This window comes from Gasterosteus aculeatus, chromosome 4 (genome assembly GCF_964276395.1).
Source record: "Gasterosteus aculeatus chromosome 4, fGasAcu3.hap1.1, whole genome shotgun sequence".
In the NCBI taxonomy this organism is placed as follows: Eukaryota; Metazoa; Chordata; class Actinopteri; order Perciformes; family Gasterosteidae; genus Gasterosteus; species Gasterosteus aculeatus.
Genome location: NC_135691.1, coordinates 1,274,322 through 1,297,488, shown reverse-complemented (window position 1 = coordinate 1,297,488; position 23,167 = coordinate 1,274,322). Strand labels below are relative to the sequence as shown.

The following is a 23,167-nucleotide window of genomic DNA, read 5'->3' as shown; positions in this document are numbered from 1 at the left end:
AAAAAGATCAAATCTTTTGTGGAGTCGGCCTCCACATTAAACAGGCCTCTCCGGCTCTCTGCAGTTTTACAGCAGTCACCTGCTGTTACGTCCGGGAAAAAACTGGAAACTGGCAAAATATTGACACAAATGAAAGCGCGGCCGAACGGGGAGGAAGGAGGAGCGCGATTAAACGTTAACAGCAAAAAGGTGGAGAGGGGGAGACAACAAGTCGCAGGCTCATTACTGGGAAGCGGAGCGGCCGTAGAACTACAGCCGGACCACACGGGAGAGGAGATGAAGGAGGAGGAGGGGGAGGAGCAGGAGACAAACCCCCCCCACGAACATCATCGCCCATGCAGATTGTTCCAGCTAAGAAAACAGCGCTGTCCACGCTAACTGCCTCTGCGAGGGGGCGCGGGGGGGGGTCTCCGCAGGGTGACCTGGCACAAAAGGAGCTCTGAGAGCCATTTGTATGATTGCGATCGTCTCCTCAGAGCGGCCACTGGTTCACCGTCACTACCGTCCAACAAGGCTTTAAATTGACAACGGCACGTCGTGTCCAACGAGGAGGTGCGTGACGGAATGCTCAGCCTGCGTGCACGTATGAGCGAGGGCGAGAGAGAGGGAGGCGGCAGCTGTCCGCCCGGATGACCTCAGCAGCAGCTGCCCCCCCCCCCCCTCACGCCGCCCCCCCCCCCCCCCCCGTGTGCCAGCTCCCCTTTGAAGTCCTCCGGATCAAGAGCGATTGAGCTTTGGATCCCGAGCGATAATGATTACTGCAGAATGAAAGCGCATCGTTCAGCCGGGAGACGAATGGAATGCAGGAGGAGAAAATGTTCTTTTCACTTGCTTTAATGAGGTTGTTTCAGCAGCAATGACGTCTCTATTGCTCCGGATTCAGACGTTAGAGCTGCAGCTTTGTTTACTGGTCGAGTCACAAATCAATAACTAGGAAACTTTAACCGGGTCACGTTTTTCAGCTGAGATTCCCACTTTGTCACAAAATGTTGTTCACAATCATTCTGACACACACACACACACACACACACACCCTCCCGGTATTTTGTTTGCATGAATCCTTGTTGGGGGGGACGCTGCTGTTTGAGACGACACGAGGACGGACGGAGTGCAGCGGAATAAACTCACCGTTTATGAATAGCAACGACGTTTCCATCAGTCAGATAATCACTGCAGATTTCACTGTTTTCACTGACAATCACCGTGTCTCCTTTCAGGTGTCTTCACCTGTCCTCACGTCTCATTCCAAATCCAGGAGAACGTCCACCTCACATTTCATGTTTGGAGCTCCAACGCTTTAACGGATCTTATTGCTTTGTGGAGGAATGACGCACTAAACGCTCTGTTCATGAACAAAGTCTCTTAACCTTAAACAAATGGGACAGAATATGGACAGAATGAAGGAGCAAACACACAACCCCCCCCCCGGCGTCTCCCCCCCCAGAGAGACTCCCCGACTCACCGACGATGATCAGCGTGTAGTTGACGCTGACGCTGCCGAAGCCGTTGGTGGCCTTGCAGACGTACGTCCCCGCGTCCTCCGTCTCCACCTCCTTGACGCGCAGCCCGTGCTGCAGCACCCGGAAGCGGCTCCACCCGCTGTGGACGTTGCGGCCGTCCTTGGTCCACATGATGAGCGGCGGCGGGTCGCCCTCCACGGGGCAGGGCAGCTTCATGGTGCGGCCCGCGCGGACGCTCTGGCGGTGGGCCGCCCGCCCCGACACCCGGGGGGGGCCTTCAGCGTGGGGGAGAGAGAGAGAGGGAGAGAGAGGATGACGTGAAAAGAAGATCTCCCTCAAAGATCGATCCACACTGTCAGAGTCGATTAGACATCGACGTGTTGAGATGTTTCAATACCAAGACCGAGTTCCTCATCTCCTCCTTCCACCGTCCCTCATGCTCAGAACCGAGGAAGCCTCCGGAATGCGGCGTTAATCACGCAGGAACGATCTCCTGACCCTTGAGAAGTTCATAAAGGCTCAACGCCGACTTCTTATCACAGACAACAACAGAGTCCTCTGCGAGCAAACGCGGCGGCGGCCGAGACATAAAATCAGGCGTGACCTTGACCGCTCGGTAGCCGCTCTGCTGTGAAACTGCACACTGGAAAAACAGGAGGGAGGCGAGGGAGGGTGCAGAGAGAAAGAGAGGAAGGAAGGAAGGTAAGAAGAGAAGGAGGGAGGGAACGAGGGAGAATGGAATCCAGGGGAGTGTGTGTGTGGGGGGGGAGAAAGGGGATGAGATATGGCCAAACGGGGGAGAAAGACAAACAGGACGATGGGGAGATGGAAGCAGAAGGAGGCGACGGCGTCGGCGAGGGTCAGTGCAGAGCCCAACGTCTCTTCCCATTACGCCGCCCGGCCTAAAACAACAGAAAGAGACCAAGGCCCCCACCTGAGGACACGTCCTGTCCTGTAGGAAAGACTTAAAGGCCGCTTTGACCCGGACAATGTGCCCGGGGAAGGAGATCTAGAGACACGTCGGCCCAGTGGAGCTGAGCCAGCCAGCTGCCTCGCAAAAAACGACCTGCTTCCGTCCTAACGACGCAGCCAAGCGGCGCCTTGTCGCGTCGTGACGTTGATGGGACGTCGCGGCGAGGACGCTGGACGTGTCCTTGCGTCTCCCATAGGTGACGGACAGCTGCGGGACACAGCGTGTCTCTCGGAGCGGCTCGTGAAGGAGGATCAAACGGGCCGATGCACAACGATGGAGGGAGGGAAATGTGAGAAAAATACATTAGTCACACAAAGGGGGTTCAGGGGAGCCTCTCCCCCCCCCCCCCCCCCCCCTCCCTCCCTCCCTCCAGCCCCCTGTGTGCGTCCTGCTGCATGGCTTTCTCCTCAGCGGCCTGACGTCTCACTCCTCCTCCCTCTTCTTCTTCTCTCTTTCTTTGTAATTCTCCTTTCCCATCTTTCCTCCTCCTCCCGTTTGTCGTTTCCATTCAATGCTCATATTTGTTCTTTCTCCATATTTATTTAGTCGTCTCTTTTCTTCTTCCAACAGATTGAAATCTCATCCCCTGAACTCCCACTACTCTCCCCCCCTCTCTCTCTCTCACACTTAACCCCTCAATCCCCATTACTGCCCTTCCTCTCTCTCCTCTCTTTCATCACCCTCGTTCTCACCCTCCTCTTGGCTCCTTTCTCTTCTTCCTCTCCTGGGATTTGAACGGCTCGCACACACAGAACTTGCACCGTTTCTTCCCCCGAGGGTCTCGGGATCAGGACCTCCAGCCGAACCGCTCGGCTCTCAACAGTTAACAACCCCCCCCCCCTTTCTTCCTCGACTCCCTCTCTCCTCCTGCGAAGGGAACACAGACCAGCCGCCTCCTCTCCTCACTCCCTTCCTTCCCCTCCTCTTCGTCTTCCTCCTCCTCCTCCTGCTCCGCGGTCCGTGACCCAAGTTAAGTCTGTTTAAATCAGCCTCGAGGGGTGAAACCGACGAGAGGTCGGCGTGTGTGTTTCTACACGCGTGTGTGTTTTCACAATGCACACGGCCTGCTGGACTATCGTGATATCTTACGTTCTCCGTTCACATTCAGTTCAGGAAGCCTGGGTCTTCACGTGTTAGATGGCAAACCCCCAGACCCTCAGACGTGGTCCTCACGAGGCCCCCGTGTCTGCAGCCGGCTCCTCCAGTCAACCGGATCTCTCACACACACCCACACACAAACACACAAACACACACACACCGTGCACATCCTCCCTTCCGTGTGCAGGGAGCGTGTAGGTGGCTTCAGCGTCTCACAAGCCTCGTGGAAGCTGGAGGCCAGACAAAGCAGAGCATTCCGTCCTTGGAGCGACTCGCTGCCTTCAGGTGAACCGGGTCAATGAAACCTTCTTTCCACGTCGGTCTGCAGCCCCAAACATTTCAGATGCAACATGAAAAAGAGGTCTAACTACTCTGAAGTGTAAAGTTAGCTAGATGAGGGCTAAGTCAGAGCCTGTTCCTTAGAGGGAATCTATTTACATGTTTGGCCTCATTAACGTACGCAGATTATGCTGTTAATCATTTCTGTCCAGACACCACAGAACCCTCTGGAGTCCTTTAAGAACATCCGACCATCCGTCTCCGGCCTCCTTCTCTGCGGTCGTTCTTGCTCCGGCCATCGAGGCCTCACACACCTTTGACCTTTGACACGCTAACAACGCGGTCGGGTTCAGCATGGAACCATTTGTTGTCTTTACCGAGCGGTTCCTTTAAATCACCCAACGGCCGTAAGTGGACTATTTGCGCTCATCAACACTTCCAGCGACTTTAATCCTCCTCACAAGCCTGGATCCAGTCATCCCGTCTGCTCCATCGCGGAGGGATCGCTCAACGAGGCCATTCCTTCGTTCCGACCCGGGGGGCTCTGCCTGTGTGTTCGGGGGGGGGGGGGGGGGGGCACAGCCACTTCCACCCCAACAACAGACATCAGACACACGGCTGCTGCTTCGCTCCGTCCCGACGGCGAACACCAGGCCTGAGGGAAGACACGCCGACGAGCATCGTAGGGCGACACGACGCACACACACACACACACACACACACACACACACACACACACACACACACACACACACACACACACACACACACACACGCACACACACACACACACACACACACACACACACAGACTTAAGGCTTACACTCGTCTCGCGCGCCTCCGCCAAAGAAAATCACCAGCGGCCACAAACACTGTGAGGAATCTGCTGAGTGGTTGGTACGGAAACCTGATCCTCTGAGCGACCCACACGCACACAGACACACACGCACACACACACACACGCACACACAGGAGTGAAACCGTGTGCTAAGCCCTTCTTCCTCCCAACGTCTTCGGCAGGTATTTAATGCCCCGATAGGAGAGATGTGATTGGTTCCCTCTCTCCCCTTATGTCGTTGTATTGTTCTTTCCTTCTGGCTGCTGCACCTGTCGCCTTTCCACAGGTGGGAAGACAAACGTTCCCCCACCCGGACCAACGCTGAGCCTCTATTTAACACAAAGGTCTCACTAATCCCAACGTAAATAACAGCCCACATGCAAAGTTGGATATGAAATTACCGTAAGAGCAGTGTTTACGTCTTCGGTGTTCAACACAACCCACAAGCTTCCACAGGGCTTTTCCTGTTGGTTTGTAGATCATCATGTAGCTCAGTATGAGGCCCCCAAAAAAACCAAAGCAAGCAATGACTCATGTTAATGATGCAGCCAAACCAAATCAATTAATTCAACTAACTGAAGGAAAGTAAATCATGAAAACAATCTGAAAAGTATTGTTTCCAATTGTGCGTCATTACAAAAGAGGGGCTTTCATTTGTCATTACAACAGTCTCAGTATCGGGAAAATAGCAAACACAATGAACAGTAATATACCGTGTGTGTGTGTGTGTTGTGTGCGTCTGCAGTGCGCCCCGTGCCTTACAGATAAGGCGACACACAGTTGGCTGAAGATAAGGAACAGTTAACACTCCCGAGTGTGCGTGATTGTTTGTGTGCTCGTGTGTGTGAAGCTGGCCGGTGTCCTCGACCCGACTTTAATCAGCCTGCTGGAGGCAGACGCTGTTACCCATTAACAACAGTGATAACACACACACACACACACACACACACGCACACACGCACTCGGGTGATAAAGATGTGAATATTTGCTTCCTTTATATTGACATACCGCATTTAAAGATGGAGACGCGGCGAGAGAGAGGCGGCTTTATAAAACGCTTCAGTTAAGCAGATAAGAGATAAACCGGGTCGACCCTGGAAGGACGAACACCTGTTGAGTGGAATCGAGTCTCGTTGATCGCTGCGAGCAAAAGTCAGTGCTTTTCATTAGACATGTGCTCATTCATTTAAGGTGAGTGGCGTGATCGATTCCGTGCCCACAGCCCCCGAGCTCCGCCCCCCCCCAGTCCCACATTCTAATATAGCCACATGAATGTTGGACGAAAAACTTGTTTTCAAGCGGACGGATTTTCTTGTGACCTGAAATTCATCAAATGTAACACCAGGTGGAATTATATTCTAGTTTTGAATAAATGAATAAAAATCAGGAGGAATTGAGGACTATATTTTAAATTACACATTTCTGTGGATTCTTTTACAAAGACATTTTTTGACTTAACATATTTTCAACCATTTTTTTTTAAAATTCACGTTACATCTTTCCTAAAGATTCTCATTTTTCCATGACTTGTTGATTCAATTGACATTTTTGGAAAAAACACATCTATTTTTAAAACTTTTTTTCGATGACATTTCTATAAAACCATATTTTTCTCTGATTATTTAATTTTTTTTTTCACCAAATAGTATTGTTATTTTTTCTCACAACATTTTTTGAAACCTTTTTCCATTACCTTTTTTCCATGACATTTCTCGACCAATTTCTTTTGACATTTAAAAAAAAAACATCTGGATATTTTTTGGCCAAATATATATATATATTTTTTTCTGATGACATTTTTCAAAAAAATATTTTTTCACTTTCCATGACAGTTTATCAACATGTTTTTCACCAAATCTTTTTGAACCTTTTTTCCCCACCACATTTGTAGAACATCTATTCTTTTTCCATTTGACATCTTTTGACATAATATTATTTTACCCAATATTTTGACTTTCTTTTCTATTCCTGTATTTCTTCTTCCTCCTCCACATGTGTGTTTTCTGCTTCACTTGGTGGAGAGTCAGACGAGCGTTAACACACACGTACACATTCCACACCAATCCTCAGCCGTGACTAAATCCATTTGTTCAGCTCAGGTCACTGTCTCCTTTCAGGCTACCGTGTGTGTGTGTGTGTGTGTGTGTGTGTGAGAGAGGTGAGGGATAGTTGTGTATGTGCGACATTGCGTGTTCCTAACCTGTATTGCTTTGCTCTGACGGCTCCATGTTGAGTGTCTTCAGAGATGCCCGGCCAGTAGCTGTCTCGTGAAAACCATTTATTTGAAGGATGAAACTGAAGGATTGAATTTCCCCTCGGGGATCAATAAGTACTTATCTATCCATCCATCTATCTCATGGTTTCCATTTTAGTTTAATTCACCACATATGAACCCACTCAATTACCTGAAAGTGTCCCGTAACGGGCCCGTAGTTCCCGCCCCATGAGGAGTTACGTGGCTTTCACTGAAATAAAACCACGTCAGCACTGTGAACACTGTGAAAGCACCGAGAGCCACATACAGAGCCCCCCCCCCCGCCCCCCCATTTCACCACCGCAGCCTAAAGCTGCGACAACACAACGCTTAAATCCCAGAAAGCAGCGCGTAAGTACCTCTGTTAATTACGCGTGGAAGAAAAGGCCTGTTGTGTCCCTGTGTGACGATGGAGCCCACACAAGAGACGGATTACCTCCGGATCATAAGTGCGCTGAGCCGCCCGACGTGAAGGAGGCCCGTGTAGTGCGGTGTTCACGCGTCACCTCCAACCCACTGCACACACACGTCTTTGTGCGGACACGGACACTTTGTGGGAAACGGGAGAAAGGCCACTCGCGCTGTGGAAAATGATGAATAATAATCAGCATCCTGATCCTGAAACGGTTGTGCCACTTTGTGTCCGAACACGGGGCTCGAGGGTTCTGGACTTCTGGGCCTTTCGCTTCCATCTTCACGTAGACATTTTTTTTTTTTCTTACGTTGAATGATTTTCAAAGTCTTCTGTGGCGAGCTGAGACAAGCGAGGTCAGGGCCGACGATCACCTCCCGGAGAGGCCGTTGTTGACGTCCCGTCAGGAGTCCCTCCCCCTGCAGGAGGGAGCGGCGAACAGGTCGGTTTGTCTCCTCCTGAGACATTTCCACACATCGAAAACGAACCAACGCGCCGAAACGGACGTGAAGTCACAGCGTGCACGTCCCCCCCCCCCACGTCTCTCACAATCCCCCCCGTGTGGATTCCACATCGACAGCTGGCCCGTCTGCACCTTCAGCTCCACCCGAACGCGCTCCACCCGTCGGAGGCAGAATCTACAGCTACAGCTTAGCGAAAGAATTTCCTAAAGCCGCCTGCCTTGACATCCTGCCCCCCGATGGGCCTCCACTTCCTGGGGTCAAAGGTCGTCCGTATGACTGATAAACAAACAGGGGGGGGAGAGCGTGGCCGACCGTCCATGACATGTCAATCACATTTGAGACTGAGGTCACGACGGTGGTATTTTTGGATTGAGGTAGCCTTTGTGTTCCTGTCCCCCTGTCTATCACGCACGCACACACACACACACACACAAACGCACACACACACAGACCAGCCCCACGAGACACAATGTGACAGAGCGAAGCCCAAAGAAAACAAGGGTCTGTGTCTCCCGTCCCAGCGATCAGCTTTCAACATCTCGTTTGTAACACGCCATCAGGAATAACAGCTGGAGTGTGTGTGTGTGTGTGTGTGTGCGTGCGTGTGTGTGTGTGTGGTTGGTTGGTTGTTGGCGGTTAAAGAGGTTTGAAAAGCTCTGATTGAAAGGAAGACAAGAGGGAGAGACAAAGAAAGTGGCGGATGAATTAAACTGTCAGAGAGCGAGATAGAAAGTGACAGAGACGATGTAAAAGCGCGGAGACAATTAGCAGGGAGACACTCGGGGAGACGCCCCCCCGAGGACAGAGACAAAGATAGTTCCTGACCTTTGGCAGCAAAGTTCATACACATTGTTGTAGTTTCAGTTATTTTCTTTTGATAAATCCTCCTCCTTACAACACGTGCGCCGTCATTACTGAGGTTCATCCAAATACTGAATTAAAGTCATATCAACACGCGGCAAACACGCGGCAAACACTCAACAAACACGCGGTAAACACGTGACAAACAAGCAGCAAACACGCGGCAAACAAGCAGCAAACACGCGGTAAACACGCGGTAAACCCGCGCTGAGCTTAATATCCAGAAACCGCTCCTGGTGTGTTATCAGTCTCCTCTGGTGCTGCCATGCGCTTTCTCTGACCCCCTCTCTCGCACACACACACTCTCCCTGACCCCTCCCACATCCACTGGCTGACCTTTGACCCGCAGTGCTGTAGCGTTGACCAAACATACCCCAACCCCGCTGAGACCACGAGCAGCACTGTGGCGCCACGACCCACAATGCCCTGCAGAGCTAGAGAGAAGGGAGGGAACCTCACAGAGGAACTACGACGAAAAAACCTCTACACAATCCTACACAACACGAACGACACGTGAAACACTGACGAGGCCTCGAGCGTCATTTGCATCAAACGTTCTGCTCCGGTTCCATTTTGAAATTCACACTTTGTGTCTTGTTTTCTTCTCTCTCGGCTGCACCTCCTCTGCAAACACACACCCCGCCTTCACGTGACACGGTGCCGACCCCCCCCCGACCCCCCCCCGCGGAGCGAGCAGACAGGCCCATTACCCCCCCGCGCCCCCTTCCCGCCGCCATTAGCAAAGTCAAAGCAAACATTGACTTTATCTAAATGAGGGCGAATAGACTTTAGCAGTAACGGGCCCCGTAAAACTGTGAGGGGGTTGGTGTGTGTGTGTGTGTGTGTGGGGGGGGGGTTCTATAGTGTGTGTCTGTTAGTGCGACAGGGAGGTGAAGGTGTGCGCTTGAAGCATCTGTCTGCGTGGAGGCGTTTGCTCAGTTTGATGCGTCATCATGGTTAATCAACGCTGAACACAGTGGGGGGGCGAGGTTGAAGTTCATTAAAGATTAACCCTGTAAGTCATGGATCACCTCCTCCTCCTCCTCCTCCTCCTCCCTGTTTGACCATCACAGTTAGCGTTAGCGTGCTAATTACATTCCTCAGTAATGAGTGTGTGGGGTCTTCCCTTGGTGCCCCACCAGCTTCTCCATGATGAAGATGCATTTCGCGTGCGTTCGTTTGTCGTCTCTTTACGTTGGGTCAACAACGGATGGACGGCGGTTGGTCTCGTGTCTCGTGCGACACGATGAAAGCGTTTGGACGTTGGCACAAACTCACTTCCCCAGCATGCATTGCACGCTGCTAGCCTTTGACCCCAACATCAGCTGGATGCTGTCCAGCTAACGGGGAAGAACACGAGTCTCTCAGCTGCTCAACCTCTGCTCCCCCAAACACACACATGCACACGCACACGCACACACACACACACACACACACACACACACACACACACACACACACCTGCGCTGCGTCTCTATCTCGAGCCTTATCTCCGTCTGCTTCCTGCTCTCTCTCTTCTCTGCCGTTGTCCTTTCCTTTTTTCCTCACTTCGCCCGTCTTTGTCCCTCCGTCCTCCACCTGCTCGTTTTCTCCTCACGTCCACGTCGACTCCGAGGTCGCACAAGGGGAACGCGATCTTTTGTAGAACGATTGGGCCCCCCCCCCCGGTATCTGCTCATCAAGTCTCGTTCTATTGTTCCGATCCAGTCCAGTAGACTATAAGAATGAGTCTGCTGATTTAATAAACCCAATGCAAATTTACCAATAAAGTGATGAGCAATAAAAGTCAGTAGTTTATGATCCTTGACCTTGACTCTCGGCGAGGCGCCCTGGCTTCATCGACAGAGTGCAGGCGGCGAGGGGGGGGGGGGGGCGCCCGCTGCAGCATTGCACAGCAAACATCCCTCACAGGCTAATCTCATCTCCTTGCGGTCTATGAGTCGGTGTTTACCTTTCGCCTCGCTGAATGCAGCTTTGTTTCCCCCCGGAAAAACTCATCATCGTGCGTGATCTCGGTGGCGCGGGGCGCCGACTCCCCGGAACGAGGTCATCTTTGGTTCCACTGAAGGAAACGTGGCGGAGGACCGTCTGCAGCACTGAGGGTGCTGCGCCGTGTCGCACTCCGTTACCTCCACGTTTTGAGTTAAAATAATAAAAGGTGCTTTGAGCACAAGGACGGCAGTATCTGAATAACAGTCAAAGGGTCACGCAGAGCCAAACACGTTCGCCGAGGAAAAGTGAGACGTTTACAAAGCACATCAATGGAGCCGTCCCACACACCAGGGGACAGGAAAGAGGAGAAGGTGGAGGAGAAGGTGGAGGAGCTGAGGCCAGCACGTCCCAAACAAACCCTCCTCAGCGGTGTGACGGAGACGAGCAGAAGCGCTGCAGAAGGGTTTCATCTCCACTTTGGGCATTCGTGTTACTCACCTCTGGCAGCAGAGGACATGAGCACCACCTCCAGCAGCAGCACCACCCAGAGAAGCTCCATCAGGAGGACGAACACTCGGCCTCTTTTATCTGAAAGGAGACACACATGAAGTTACGTGTTGAATGGTGACAGCTGGTACATCACCTCCAAGGGTCATTTCAATCAGTCTTTAAATCTTTCATACATCAAAACTGATTCTGATTTATTCCAAAACTTATACAGCCACAGTCATCATTTTTCGATGTGTCTTTTTCTAGTTTTTTATTTTTTATTGCTGCCAAAATAGCTGCTAGCGCGAAAGGCTAAAAAGCGTGATTTACTATCGGGGGCTGACAGCTGTTGAGCATCGACGTGAAAACGTGAGACTCAAGAGACGTAATCCCATTATTCCCTATTAGAGGAATACGAGCCGTACAGTCGGATTCCTCCGAACAAAACACAGTCATGAAGTTCTTTTTAGATATTTAATACCTGTGCAGATGTTGCAAAATCCAAAAGGCCAAAGTTAGAAGGGAAGTGAAGGATGCTCATAACCTCATTCTTCTCGGTGGATTTTTCCCTGTGAACCTTATTTGGGTCTCAGAAGGTTTTGCAGCGGTCAGAAACCAAAAAGCTCTTCACACCGATTGGAGACAAAGATTTCTCTGCAGATTTATCCGGCCCACCTGTCCACACGTCTCTCTTTACGCCACACGAACTCTTCTCTGAACCTCACGGGATCTGATTTCACTACTTTGATCCGGTCAAACTGCGACGCGCTCACTGCAAAAGGGCCGCATGCTTGATTGATGTCCAAACACCGAACATTCACCTTTATCGCACTGAGAGAACAATATTCATTCCTTAGATTAACAAAAATCATCTCACGAAGCCAGAGGCTGTAAATTAGGGTTAAAAAGTTATTTAAGAAGGAGAGACTGCTAAACTATAATACTAACGGTTGGTAATACCACATTGTACTATGTGAAAGAACTGTGTGTATTTTTAACAGATTAAAAATACATTGGAGAACTTTGCTGATGCCATAACATGTTATTACAGTTTTTCACAGATATGGTGAACTCAACTTGAAGTAAAAAGTCAGCGTGAAGATTATATGAATATATGACATTAATTTGACATTTTAACAGGTGCAGAAAAGCGAAGAAGTATCAAAATGTTCACACTTACTGTGAGATGATGATAAATCCACATGTATTCACCCCGACGTAAAAGGTAAACTCCCAATGATAACCAGAACAATACGCAGAATAATAACCTAGAATAGCAACCAGAATAACAACCAGTAAAATAACTAGAATAATAATCAGAATATAACCAGAATAAAAACCTAGAATAATAAACTGAATAATAACCTTAATAATAATAATAAAAACCTAAAAGAATAACCAGAATAAAATCCAGAATAATAAGTAGAATAATAATCAGAATAAAAATCTAAAATAAAACCCCCTGAATAAGACTAACACCCCCCGCGGAGAGACGCGTCTGCCTCAAGTCGACTGTAACAAAGCGAGCGAGGAAGACTTCGACTAACGGAGCAAAGACCGGGACGACACGTCCTAAATAAGCACGTGAGGCTGCGGGCTCCTCGGTGACAGTCCGCGCGCACGCGGCTCGGGGACACGCGCACAGCCGCGAAAGCGAAGGAGGAGGAAAGCGAAGCGGAACCAAGTGTTTACTCACGCGGATCAATGCAAAGAACCCGGAGTATCACAAACGCACGTATATCAATACATCCACGTCGCCCCCGGCAGCGGGTCGACGTCCGGATCTCAGCCGCGGGCAACAAAAAGCAGCTGCGCGGACCGACCGCCCGAGGACGCGACTTCTGCAGCCAATCAGAGAGCGGGCCAATCAGAGAGCCGACCAATCAGAGAGCGGGAACGCGCGGCACAAATTTGGAGCGGTTTACGGGGAGAGGAGGGGGCTTCACCCAGAGTTAACACAATATCACACGTTAATGACACAAAGCGATGCGTTGGGATGTACATTATCCACTACGTGCCTTTATAATTATAATAATAATAATCATAGAAAACGTATATAGTTATCATTGTTATTACTGCCACTGTTATGAATATGATTAATATCATAATTATTATAATATATTATCTCTCTGCCGTCCGGTACGTGTGTACATGTAAACACGTGTGCATGTATGATGGTTGCGTTCCATTACTGACGAGCAGTGACCTCTGGTGGCCTTCGGACATCATTACAGAAACAAGATGAGAATGAAACGTTCTAGATTCTGATTATGAATAAATCACATGCACACAATCATTTTGTCAACGATTGAAAAGGTGCTCTCTGCTCTGACATGTTAATCAAATATTCCTGTTTTATTGTTGTAACTATAGTTATTGTGCAACACACTGAATGGGATGAGGACTTATTTTAAGGTTGGTATATTGGTGAGGGTTTAGTCATGTGGGATATGGGCTGGTTATTGTTAGAGTAATTATTGAGGAAATGGATGGAAGTCAATGTAATGACCCAAAATAAAGAAATGATTGATATTATGAAAAAATACTCTTTGCAGAAGGAGGCAATGGGTGAAACCAATTGAGGGGGCGGAGTTCAAATTGTGAAAGAACAGTGTTTCTGAAAAAATCAATGAAGGCAAGGCACAAAGACTCAAAGTGCTTCACATCATAACATTTCATACAATAAAGTGAATTAAATGCAGGAATTAAAAGACAATTAAAAACAGCAAATACAATTATAAATTAAAATCTTATTTAAATTGTTTAATTAAAAGCAGAGGTTAAAGTGCAATGTAGGTCAAATTTAGCAGAAGGCAAAGCTGAATATAAGTTTTCAGTCTTGTTTTAAACGTGGTCAGAGTTGGGGCTTAAAGTCTTAAATCTTCAGGAAGTTTATTCCAGCTGTTTGTTGCGTAGTAACTAAATGATGCTTTCCCATGATTTGTATTTACTCTGGGAATCACGAACAGATGGTGTCAGAAGATCTTAGTGATCTTGAAGGCTTATGTAGTAGAAGCATATCAGTGATGTACTTTGGCCCTAAACCATGTAGTGATTTATATGTGAGCAGTAGGATTTTGAAATTAATTCTCTGACATACTGGGAGCCAATGTACGGATTTAAGAATTGGTGTAATGTGCTCACATTTTTTGGTCTTTGTTAGAACTCTAGCAGCAGCCTTCTGAACAAGCTGGAGCTGCCTGACAGGTTTTTCTGGAAGACCTGCAAGGAGACCATTACAATAGTCTAGCCTACTAGTTATAAAGACATGTACAAGTGTTTCTGAGTCTTGAGCTGACACGAGCCCTCTAAGTCCTGCTACATTTTTGAGGTGGCAGTAGGCCGATTCTGTTACTGATTTGATGTGACTCTCCATGTGTAAATCTGAATCCATAACAACCCCCAGATTTCTGGCTTTATTTCATGTTTTCAGGGACAGAGAGTGAAGGTGTTGGGTTACTTTAAACCTTTCTTTTTTAGCACCAAATACAATGATCTCAGTTTTGTCTTTATTTAGTTGTAGGACATTTTGATGAAAATGAAAAGAAAACTTCTCACTGCTAAAGAACTACATTGACTGTAAATTCAACGTAAATTACCGGCTGCAAATGAAGTAACTTTCACAGTAATGTATTATACACTCACAGTAAATTATTGTGAAATGACTAACGATAAATGACTACTGGCCGGAATTGTGTATTAAATTTAACAGTAAAAAAACATTAGAAAATGTGACAAAATGGATAAAGTGGAGGTGGGAATATGATTTATGGCATCACACTCACAGCAGTTCCAGGTAGTTCTTTTTAAAACTACAACAACCACATTCAATATTTGACTTCGCGCCCCACGCTGCATGTATTTCAGAATAACGTTCAGTGAAATTGTTTGGATTTAATTGTATTGTATTGTAATGTAACATGAAACGAACGAAAGGAGGTTTTAAAGAACACCTAGCGATAACAAAACTGAATAAATATTCACTTTCACATCCAAACGGGTGGCTTATGGATCTTTTTAACTGTAGTTAATGGAAGGAAAGGACAGAGAATATCGGGTCAGTCACGTCCATGCAGTCTGGACAGGAAATTGCTGGGAAATGAGGTTTGGTGAACTACAGCATCACGTCGGTATGATTCGTTATCGTACGTACACAACATAATTCTGCATGAATTCTTGTATAATAATGTACATATTTAGCCAGATTTCTTATATAATATGACACTACACATTCAGCTTGACTCCTTATTGTCTTATTCGCAGCCTTCTTAGGTTTTCTATCTCGTACTCAGGGCTCAGGATCTTTTGTTGCTGGAGCAGGTAGTGGCGTTGATAACAAGGGATCTATTCCCCTGATTCACGCAGCCGGCTCTACTCCAGTGATCCATCCGCACCGATCACCAGTGATTGGGGCCAACTGGCAAACACACCACCGTCTACGGCTGAGCTCCACTTCCTTCCACCACAGTGTTTTTATTTCCTCATCAGGAGACAAAGTTTTAAAAGTCCCCGAAGTGTCGGAGAGAGTCGGAGAACTGGAAACACACAGGAGACCAATTCGAAAACCAGAGAAGGGAAACAAGGGCAAACTATCCCACTGGAACATTACTGGCTTTCCTACACACAAGAAAATCTTTGTCTCAGAAAACATACTCATTATAATACACTGAGGCTTTTGTCCATTAGCTCCTCTGGAAGTGAGGTGATCATCAGCCAGAAGGTTTTCATTCTGTTGGTTGAGTCTGATTAGAACTAAATATCACAGAAGAATAAAAGAATACAACATTGAGCGCGTTGCCGTCGATGAGGATGAACTCTCGGTTTTCTCCAGCAGATGGAAGCAGAGGATTATCTCAGGACAACAGAGACGCACACGTTGTCACGCGAGTCTTCTCTTATGTTTTCGGCACCACTAAAGTTTTAAGAACCTGCTTTTCTCCTCAAATCCTCCTGACAGATGGTGGGAATATGGTTGACTATGCTCCATTGAGATCCATGCACTGTGACAGGCAATAGGCCGGGACTATTTCCTGGTAAAGACTGTGTGTGTGCGTGTGTGTGAGAGTTAATGATAGACGGAGAAAGGGAGGGAGGGAAAGAAGGAGGAACGTGACTTTGCACACGGAAACATTATTTTTATTAATGTCACATTTACTCTTGAATCTTGGTAGTTGTGCATTTTGAATTAAGTTAGACTTTCCATTGTGAGACAGGTACACTGTATTTAGAAGGCCTTCATGAGAACACTTTATACTGAAACATGTGCATTGGTTATGAGCTTTCGACTGTATCTCATGGTTTTCATGGTCTTCCTGATCCTTTTGTCCGTATTAACGGGACACTGTGTTGAAGTGAAGGTATTATTGCTTCGTCCTGGCCGTCAGAAACTTGTGAATGAAGCGTTTCTAGTTGAGTTAAAGCGCTAGTTGGTACAGTGGATCTTTTCATTATTAGGATTAACTGGGATTCGGCCAGTGAGGCCTTTTTATAGGCTGCAGACGCAGCAAAATGTCACATTCAATCTGCACGCTTTGTTTTCAAAAGGTCATAATTAGAAACAATCACGGCCAAAGTGCACCAATTTCCCTCGAAGCAAAACATCAAATTACTGGTGGTTAGCGAAGCCGAATGGCGTGCACGTGTGAAGCGCCGGCGGGTTGGTGTTGTTCGGTGTCTGATGCTTGCTTTCTGGCTCAGCTGCTTACATGTAACCTGGAGGGACACAGTATTTATTTATTTCCTGTCTGCAGTGACGGCTGCTGTTGGATTTGGGAAGTTTAACACTTTTACACGCAGGAGCAGCTGAGTGTGATTCCCGTTCATTAGCCGTGATGCTCACGTGGACACACACCAGGGAAATTGAACAGCAGCTGCAGAACGGCGCCATTTATTCGGCATCACCAGCCCTTCTCCAATTTAGCTGCCAGTTCAAAGATTTGGAAAAGCAATCTGTCCCGTGCCCGCGTGTCCCCTCGGCAAAAACACTTCAAAATATCTTTCAGCAGAAAAGCTGTTTGACGTTAATCTTGAAACATCCCTTTAAAGCGGAATTAAAAGTGACTATTTCAGCGTGCAAACACGACAGCAACAATGTGTAGAATAAGACTTTTGTGTAATAAAGGGCTCCATTAAGAGATATTGTTGTTGTTGCTAGGGCGGTCTGACCGGTTGCTATGCGGCAGCCTCAGCTGTTGTAGGAAATGGCTCTGGTTAAAGTTTGAACAGAGGGAAGGAAAGAGGGCGATGTAAGCCACAAGTCTATTACTGTGCACTTGTGTGTGTGTGTGTCTGTCTGTGTGTGCGCGTGCATTTCTGTGTTGGCATGTATTTGTGTTCCATCATCGCATGGTGTGAGTCTGTGATCGTGTGCAGAATCATGTGTATCATGCAGCATTTTGTAATGCGCTCACACCTCTGGATGATTTGGCACACATGTGTGTGCGTTGGTGTGTGTGTGTGTGTGTGTGTGTGTGTGTGCGTTGTAGTTGTAGTATGGCAGTCTCACCTCAAGCCTGAACCCAGCGTAGCCGCGGGGAGGGACGGGCATTTATGAAGGAATTCTGTAATTTTCAAAACTGTGGTTTGAGTTGCACTCTTTTTAACAAGCTGGTTTGGGCACTGATAATGGAAAACGGCTGCAGAGGGAGAGAGAGGGAGAGAGAGGGAGAGAGAGGGGTACAGAGAGAGGGGGAGAGAGAGAGAGGGGGGGGGGGGAGAGGGGGGGAGAAAGTGAGAAGGAGGTAGAGACAGAGAAAGTTTTCGCAGTCGTTGGATTAACTTCCAGTTTCTCAGAATATACTTTTGTCTTCTGGAGACTCTTTTCTTTTATGAAATCCATGACAGAGAAACAACAATTGGGGTGGGGGATGGGTCAAAGGTCATGGGCCGTCAGTCCCACCGGTTGCCATGAGCGATGCCTCGTTCTCATTGTGGACCGTGAGGTCATAAGGGGCGAATTCTCAAACTTAAGCTTTTATTCTGTCTTCTTGCCATGAGTTTTTTTTATTATTTTGTAAATATGTTTTATTGATTTTCACAGTTTTTATCTCGGCAGGGAAGAGGATTCACACATGTCCGAAGGCATTTACAGATTAAGATTTAAAACCTCTTTCACAACCGTACTCCCCCCCCCCCCCCTTGTACATTCAGGAACCTTCAGGTGACGGGGAAGTAGACATAATATCAAATGCATGCATACATTTGACAGAAAAAGTAAAAGAAAGGAAAAAGGGGGAGGGAGGGGGTCTGTGCCATGAGGTTTTTATGACGTCCTTCTCGCTAAATATCCACACAGACCAAACTGGTTGGTTTTGGATTCATCATTCTTCCCGCTGAATGTTCGTTCCAAATGACAATAAACTGTTCTGCATTATGTGCATGTTCTATCCTGTACGTGCTACACAGAATAAAGCATCAACGCCCATTGATTTTAATAATTGTTAATTGGCTGTATGAACAGAAAAGTTTTATCTGACTTTGCTGGAAATACAAATCACATCATGTGTGCATTCCAACGTTCCACTTCCTGTGTTAAAATGTTTTACTTTGAACCAGAGATAATCATAAAATTACATTTTTAGAATTCAATTTAGTTTGGTACTGGATACACTTTAACCGGCTCCATGACTACCATTACCGTTACTGCTGCTACGGTTACCATAGCAACGCTACCTGACGCATCCTGAGGGGGCTGTTTTCACCTGTCTTTTGCTACAACGCAGTAACGCCACCTCTCTGCACACTACATGGGAAACAATAGCAGAACTCCATGCTCCACATCTGGATGCCAGGTAGTCTCCCCCCCCCACGCACCCAAACACACACACGCCGATTGCACATTTGCCTAAGCGACCATGGGGGCCTGTTAAGCAAACGGGAGATATTTAGCCCCCAGTCTAGGAAAATAAAAGGTGTAATCTAGTGGAGCAGCTGTGAAAGCAGAGCCTGGTAGAGTTCACAAGGACGTTGATTGGTGGCCGACCCACCAGAGGAAGGACTGACTCTGGGTCCGCACGGTGATCAGATCATTGAACATTCCCTCCAATCAACGACACATCGCGTCAGTTTTAGCATCATGTTATTTGCATCATGTCCATCCTCTATTCACACCTACCTTTGGGTCAGGGGGCGGAGCCTGTGCCAGCCCACGCTGTAGCATAACCTGCATGGACAACGGGAAGGACGCACACCTTCTGGGGAGAACATACAAACCGGGTTGTAATCCAGATGAGCAGATTACATTACATTACATGTCATTTAGCTGACGCTTTTATCCAAAGCACGCGCTGCCGTGCACGTGCACGGTAAGAGGACAATTGTAAACGTGAAGAAAAACGCCTGGTGCCGCGTGGGGAATATGTCAGAGGGACGAGCGCACATAATTAGGAGAAAATCCGGTCAATTTTCAAAATAAAACATTTTTCAGAAAAAAAATAAAAATAAGCTTTCTGTGGTGCCGCCCGGTACCAAACGGTCCTCGGACCGGTACCGGTCCGCGGCCCGGTGGTTGTGGACCACTGATCTAGTCGAGTGTTTTGCTCTCAGTGAGGGAGGGACGAGCAGTTTTGCAGATGCAGAGCGGAGAGTGCGGGTTGGGATGTAGGGTTTGACCAGGTCCTGGATGTAAACTGGACCCGATCCATTCACAGCATGGTACCTGAGCACCAATGTTTTGAACTGGATGCGGGCGGCCACCGGTAGCCAGTGAAGAGAGCGGAGGAGTGGAGTAGTGTGGGAGAATTTAGGAAGGTTAAAGACCAGCTGCATTCTGGATGAGCTGCAGAGGTCGAATGGCGGTGGCAGGGAGACCAGCCAGGAGGGAGTTGCAGTAGTCCAGGCGGGAGATGACAAGAGCCTGAATCAGTACCTGCGCTGCCTTCTGAGTGAGAAGAGGACGTATTCTCCTGATGTTGTAGAGCGTGTATCTACAGGATCGCGTTGTCGCAGTGATGTTGGGAGTCAGGGAGAGTTGGCTGTCGAGTGTGACGCCGAGGTTCTTAGCGGTCAAAGTGGGCGTTAACACGGAGTTTCCAAAGTTGACAGTCAAGTCCTGGGTTGGAGAGTCTTTTTCTGGAAAGAGAACTAGTTCAGTCTTGTCGGGGTTGATGTTCAGATGGTAGGCGGACATCCACTGAGAGATGTCAGTCAGACAGGCAGAGATCCGAGCCGCCACCTGGGTGTCCGAGGGAGGGAAGGAGAGAATTAGTTGGGTGTCATCGGCATAGCTGTGGTAGGAGAAGCCATGCGAGCGAATGACAGCGCCGAGAGAGTTGTTGTAGAGCGAGAAGAGGAGGGGACCCAGGACGGAACCCTGAGGAACTCCCGTAGTAAGAGGACACGGTTCCGACACAGATCGTCGTCAGGTTACCCGGTAGGTGCGGCCGTCGAGGTAGGACGAGAGAAGGGAGAGAGCAGAGCCTGAGACACCAAGTTCCTGAAGGGAGGAGATCAGGATCTGGTGGTTGACTGTGTCAAATGCAGCAGAGAGGTCCAGAAGGACGAGGACAGAGGAGAGAGAGGCGGCTCTAGCAGTGTGGAGCAGATGGAGTATGCAATAAGTTCAAACACTTTGTGTTTCAAGTGATGAGAAGAAGAAAAGCAGCTCTTTCCAACGAGCATTTAGCACTAAACACCCCTTAAACTAACTCACAGAAGTGATTTTGTCACATTTATGATCATGTAGGAGTTGTAGGGGGGGAGTTGCACGGTGAAGCGCTCGCATGCCGGGTGGCCCCTAACCCTAACCCCTAACCCTAACCCTGCAGCAGAATTCAGTACCTCCAGGCTGCTGTGGACAATCCGTCTGTCACGACGTGCACCAGTGGGGGGCAGCGGCTGCCTTTCTGCCCCCCCCCCCCCCCACCTCCCCAGTCCCATTTTACAATGTTTCATGAAAAACAGTAAAATGAGAGTTTAAGTCTTAAGAGCGATATTATTAACTTAATTTCTTGCTCCCCCACAATGTGAGGTAATGCCGAGCAAAGCGGAATTTACGAGCACTTAACACCGATGTTACAGTGAGGCTGCAGTCATGAGCTCATGTGCTGACACACTAAGTCATATATATATATATCTCCGTTTTCTCACTCCCTCTGCACTCTTAAAGGTGTTGAGCCCTGGGTTGCATAGCTCCTGTCTATGAGTCCAAATATCTCTGGTTATTTATTGTTGTCGATGACAGAAAATGATATTTCCTGGAACTGAGAATTGTACCTGAGTTGTGAAAATGTGCATTTACCACCTTTCTGACTTCAACGTGCTTCTCGGGGCGTTAGAATTTCTGTCAGCCGTCTCTCTTGCCATCTGCTTTCCATTTCATTCTTGTGTTTATTCCTCTCACTCCCCTCCCCGTCCCTCTTCTCCGTTCTTTTGTCTCTCCGGCCTTGTCTTTCTGCACTCTGAGACGTCTGCATGGCAATTTGTGGTCCAGAAATTCCAGACACTCTTTGTCAAACTCAATGGATTTTACGACCAAAGAATGACCAGCTTCCTTCCTTTTATTAATTAGAAGCATGTTTATCGTCACAGTGGGCACCTCTCCGCTCTGAAAATCGGAAAAGTCCAAATCCAATAAATATCCGAGTTTTCTTTGAATGCGAGTTTGTCTCACAGTCAAAGGGTCAAACCCAGAACTCACAGACCAGAAGAAAAAACAAAATGAAAAACACATATATTTTACTAACAGCATGAAACATCCGTCTTAATCTCTCCCAGTTACGGACCATCATCACAAATCACTATGAAACGGCTGACTGGTGGATCTGAGCGTTTAACAGTCTGATGGGTTCAAACCGGTTGAATCTTCACGTTTAAGTACCAGTAACGTCACCTTAAGTTCCGATCGTTGACCTTCAACATCTGAGATTGTGTCTGGAATGGATTCAGCATTATTCACTGAAGGGACATTTCTGCATCTAAATTCTAACTGCTAATTGTGGAGTAAGTAATTATGAACAACAAAATATCTCTTAGAAAGAAGTTTTTTCTTTTTGCTCAACATTGCTGTTGAATATATTGTTGTTCCGCCGTTAGACTGAAACTACAACAACGGTCCTGCTTTTAAAACTGAGCACCGAAAGTGTGAAGACTTGATTCCAGGGAAGCCTTCGGCCACTTTATTCATTCAAGCTGCAACCAGGAATTATTCTGTTTCATTGGCGACATGCTGAGCATTTACAACGCCTCGGTGTATTTATATTATTACAGTATATCACTGTGATTTAAGCCTCCTCCCTCAGAAGCAACGCACAGTTTCTTGAGCTGTAAATTTCCCTTTGTCTCGTTGTGTCTCTTTTTGCACACACAGAAAGTCACCTGGTGTTTGCTCACCTGTAAATCCAAAGGTGCCGGCTGCTGCAGGACCACAGGAATTCCACAGAATTACTACGAGTACGACTTGTTACTCTGTGCACGCGCACACCGGCCGGTTCACCCACCAAAGCGCCCCGCATGGGCCGCGCACACAGCCATTATTTTTTATTCTGTTTACCGTACCTGCGAAGGACTAATCAGGTGATTTACAGGCTCCTCCGGCCTGCGTGTTTTCAGCATTCTTCTTTTATATTAGATTTAGGTTTCTGTTACGTTGGACTTTGTTTTTATGGGCCAATTTGGAAGCACTGAGGTGCCCCCCGTTAATGCTTCAACATGCGCAGTGCCTCTGGTCCGCGAAGCTTGTTTTAATAAAAGCTTTTATTTCCACTCCGATGACAGAAGGACGGCTTTACAGTCACTATTCAGAAAACTGCACTTCAACGCTTGTATGATGCAACTACACAATTTTTGGGGGATGAAAAGTTGGACAAATGGATAAATGGCTTCATTTGATGTGTTTACTTTGTGAGAAATATGGTCAACGGAAAACAAACACACACACATACACACACACACACATGACAAATCTGTGTTATGGGGACAAACTAACGACGATGCATAATATTACTTCTTACTCACACGTCCATTATTTTTGTCTCTCGTTCAAAGATGCTTTTGTATCTGAAGGTAAGACGTGTTCTTTAGGAGATATTCTGTCATCCTTCTGTAGAGTAATGTACCTGTGTGTACCTGTGTGTACCTGTGTGTACCTGTGTGTAGCTGTGTGTAGCTG

General features: G+C 47.7%; 1 protein-coding gene across 10 annotated transcripts in view; it reads right to left on the bottom strand.

Moving 5' to 3' along the window:
- The window catches only part of fgfrl1a (fibroblast growth factor receptor like 1a), a 34,025-nt gene extending 21,125 nt beyond the window's left edge, over positions 1-12,900 (bottom strand). Inside the window, exons 1-5 of one of the 10 annotated variants that reach the window (XM_078101718.1) lie at positions 12,758-12,900; positions 12,242-12,329; positions 11,543-11,892; positions 11,071-11,160; positions 1,463-1,735 (exon numbers count right to left, since the gene is read on the bottom strand). In XM_078101718.1, coding sequence (XP_077957844.1) covers positions 1,463-1,735; positions 11,071-11,131 — 334 coding nt within the window. In that variant the 5' untranslated portion in view covers positions 11,132-11,160; positions 11,543-11,892; positions 12,242-12,329; positions 12,758-12,900. Of the gene's footprint in view, positions 1-1,462; positions 1,736-1,857; positions 2,786-6,849; positions 6,910-7,054; positions 7,594-11,070; positions 11,161-11,542; positions 12,152-12,241; positions 12,330-12,426; positions 12,576-12,757 lie in introns of those variants that run through there. The other 9 variants (XM_078101723.1, XM_078101724.1, XM_078101726.1 and 6 more) reach the window with 9 other exon arrangements.
- Between the last annotated feature and the right edge of the window lie 10,267 nt (positions 12,901-23,167).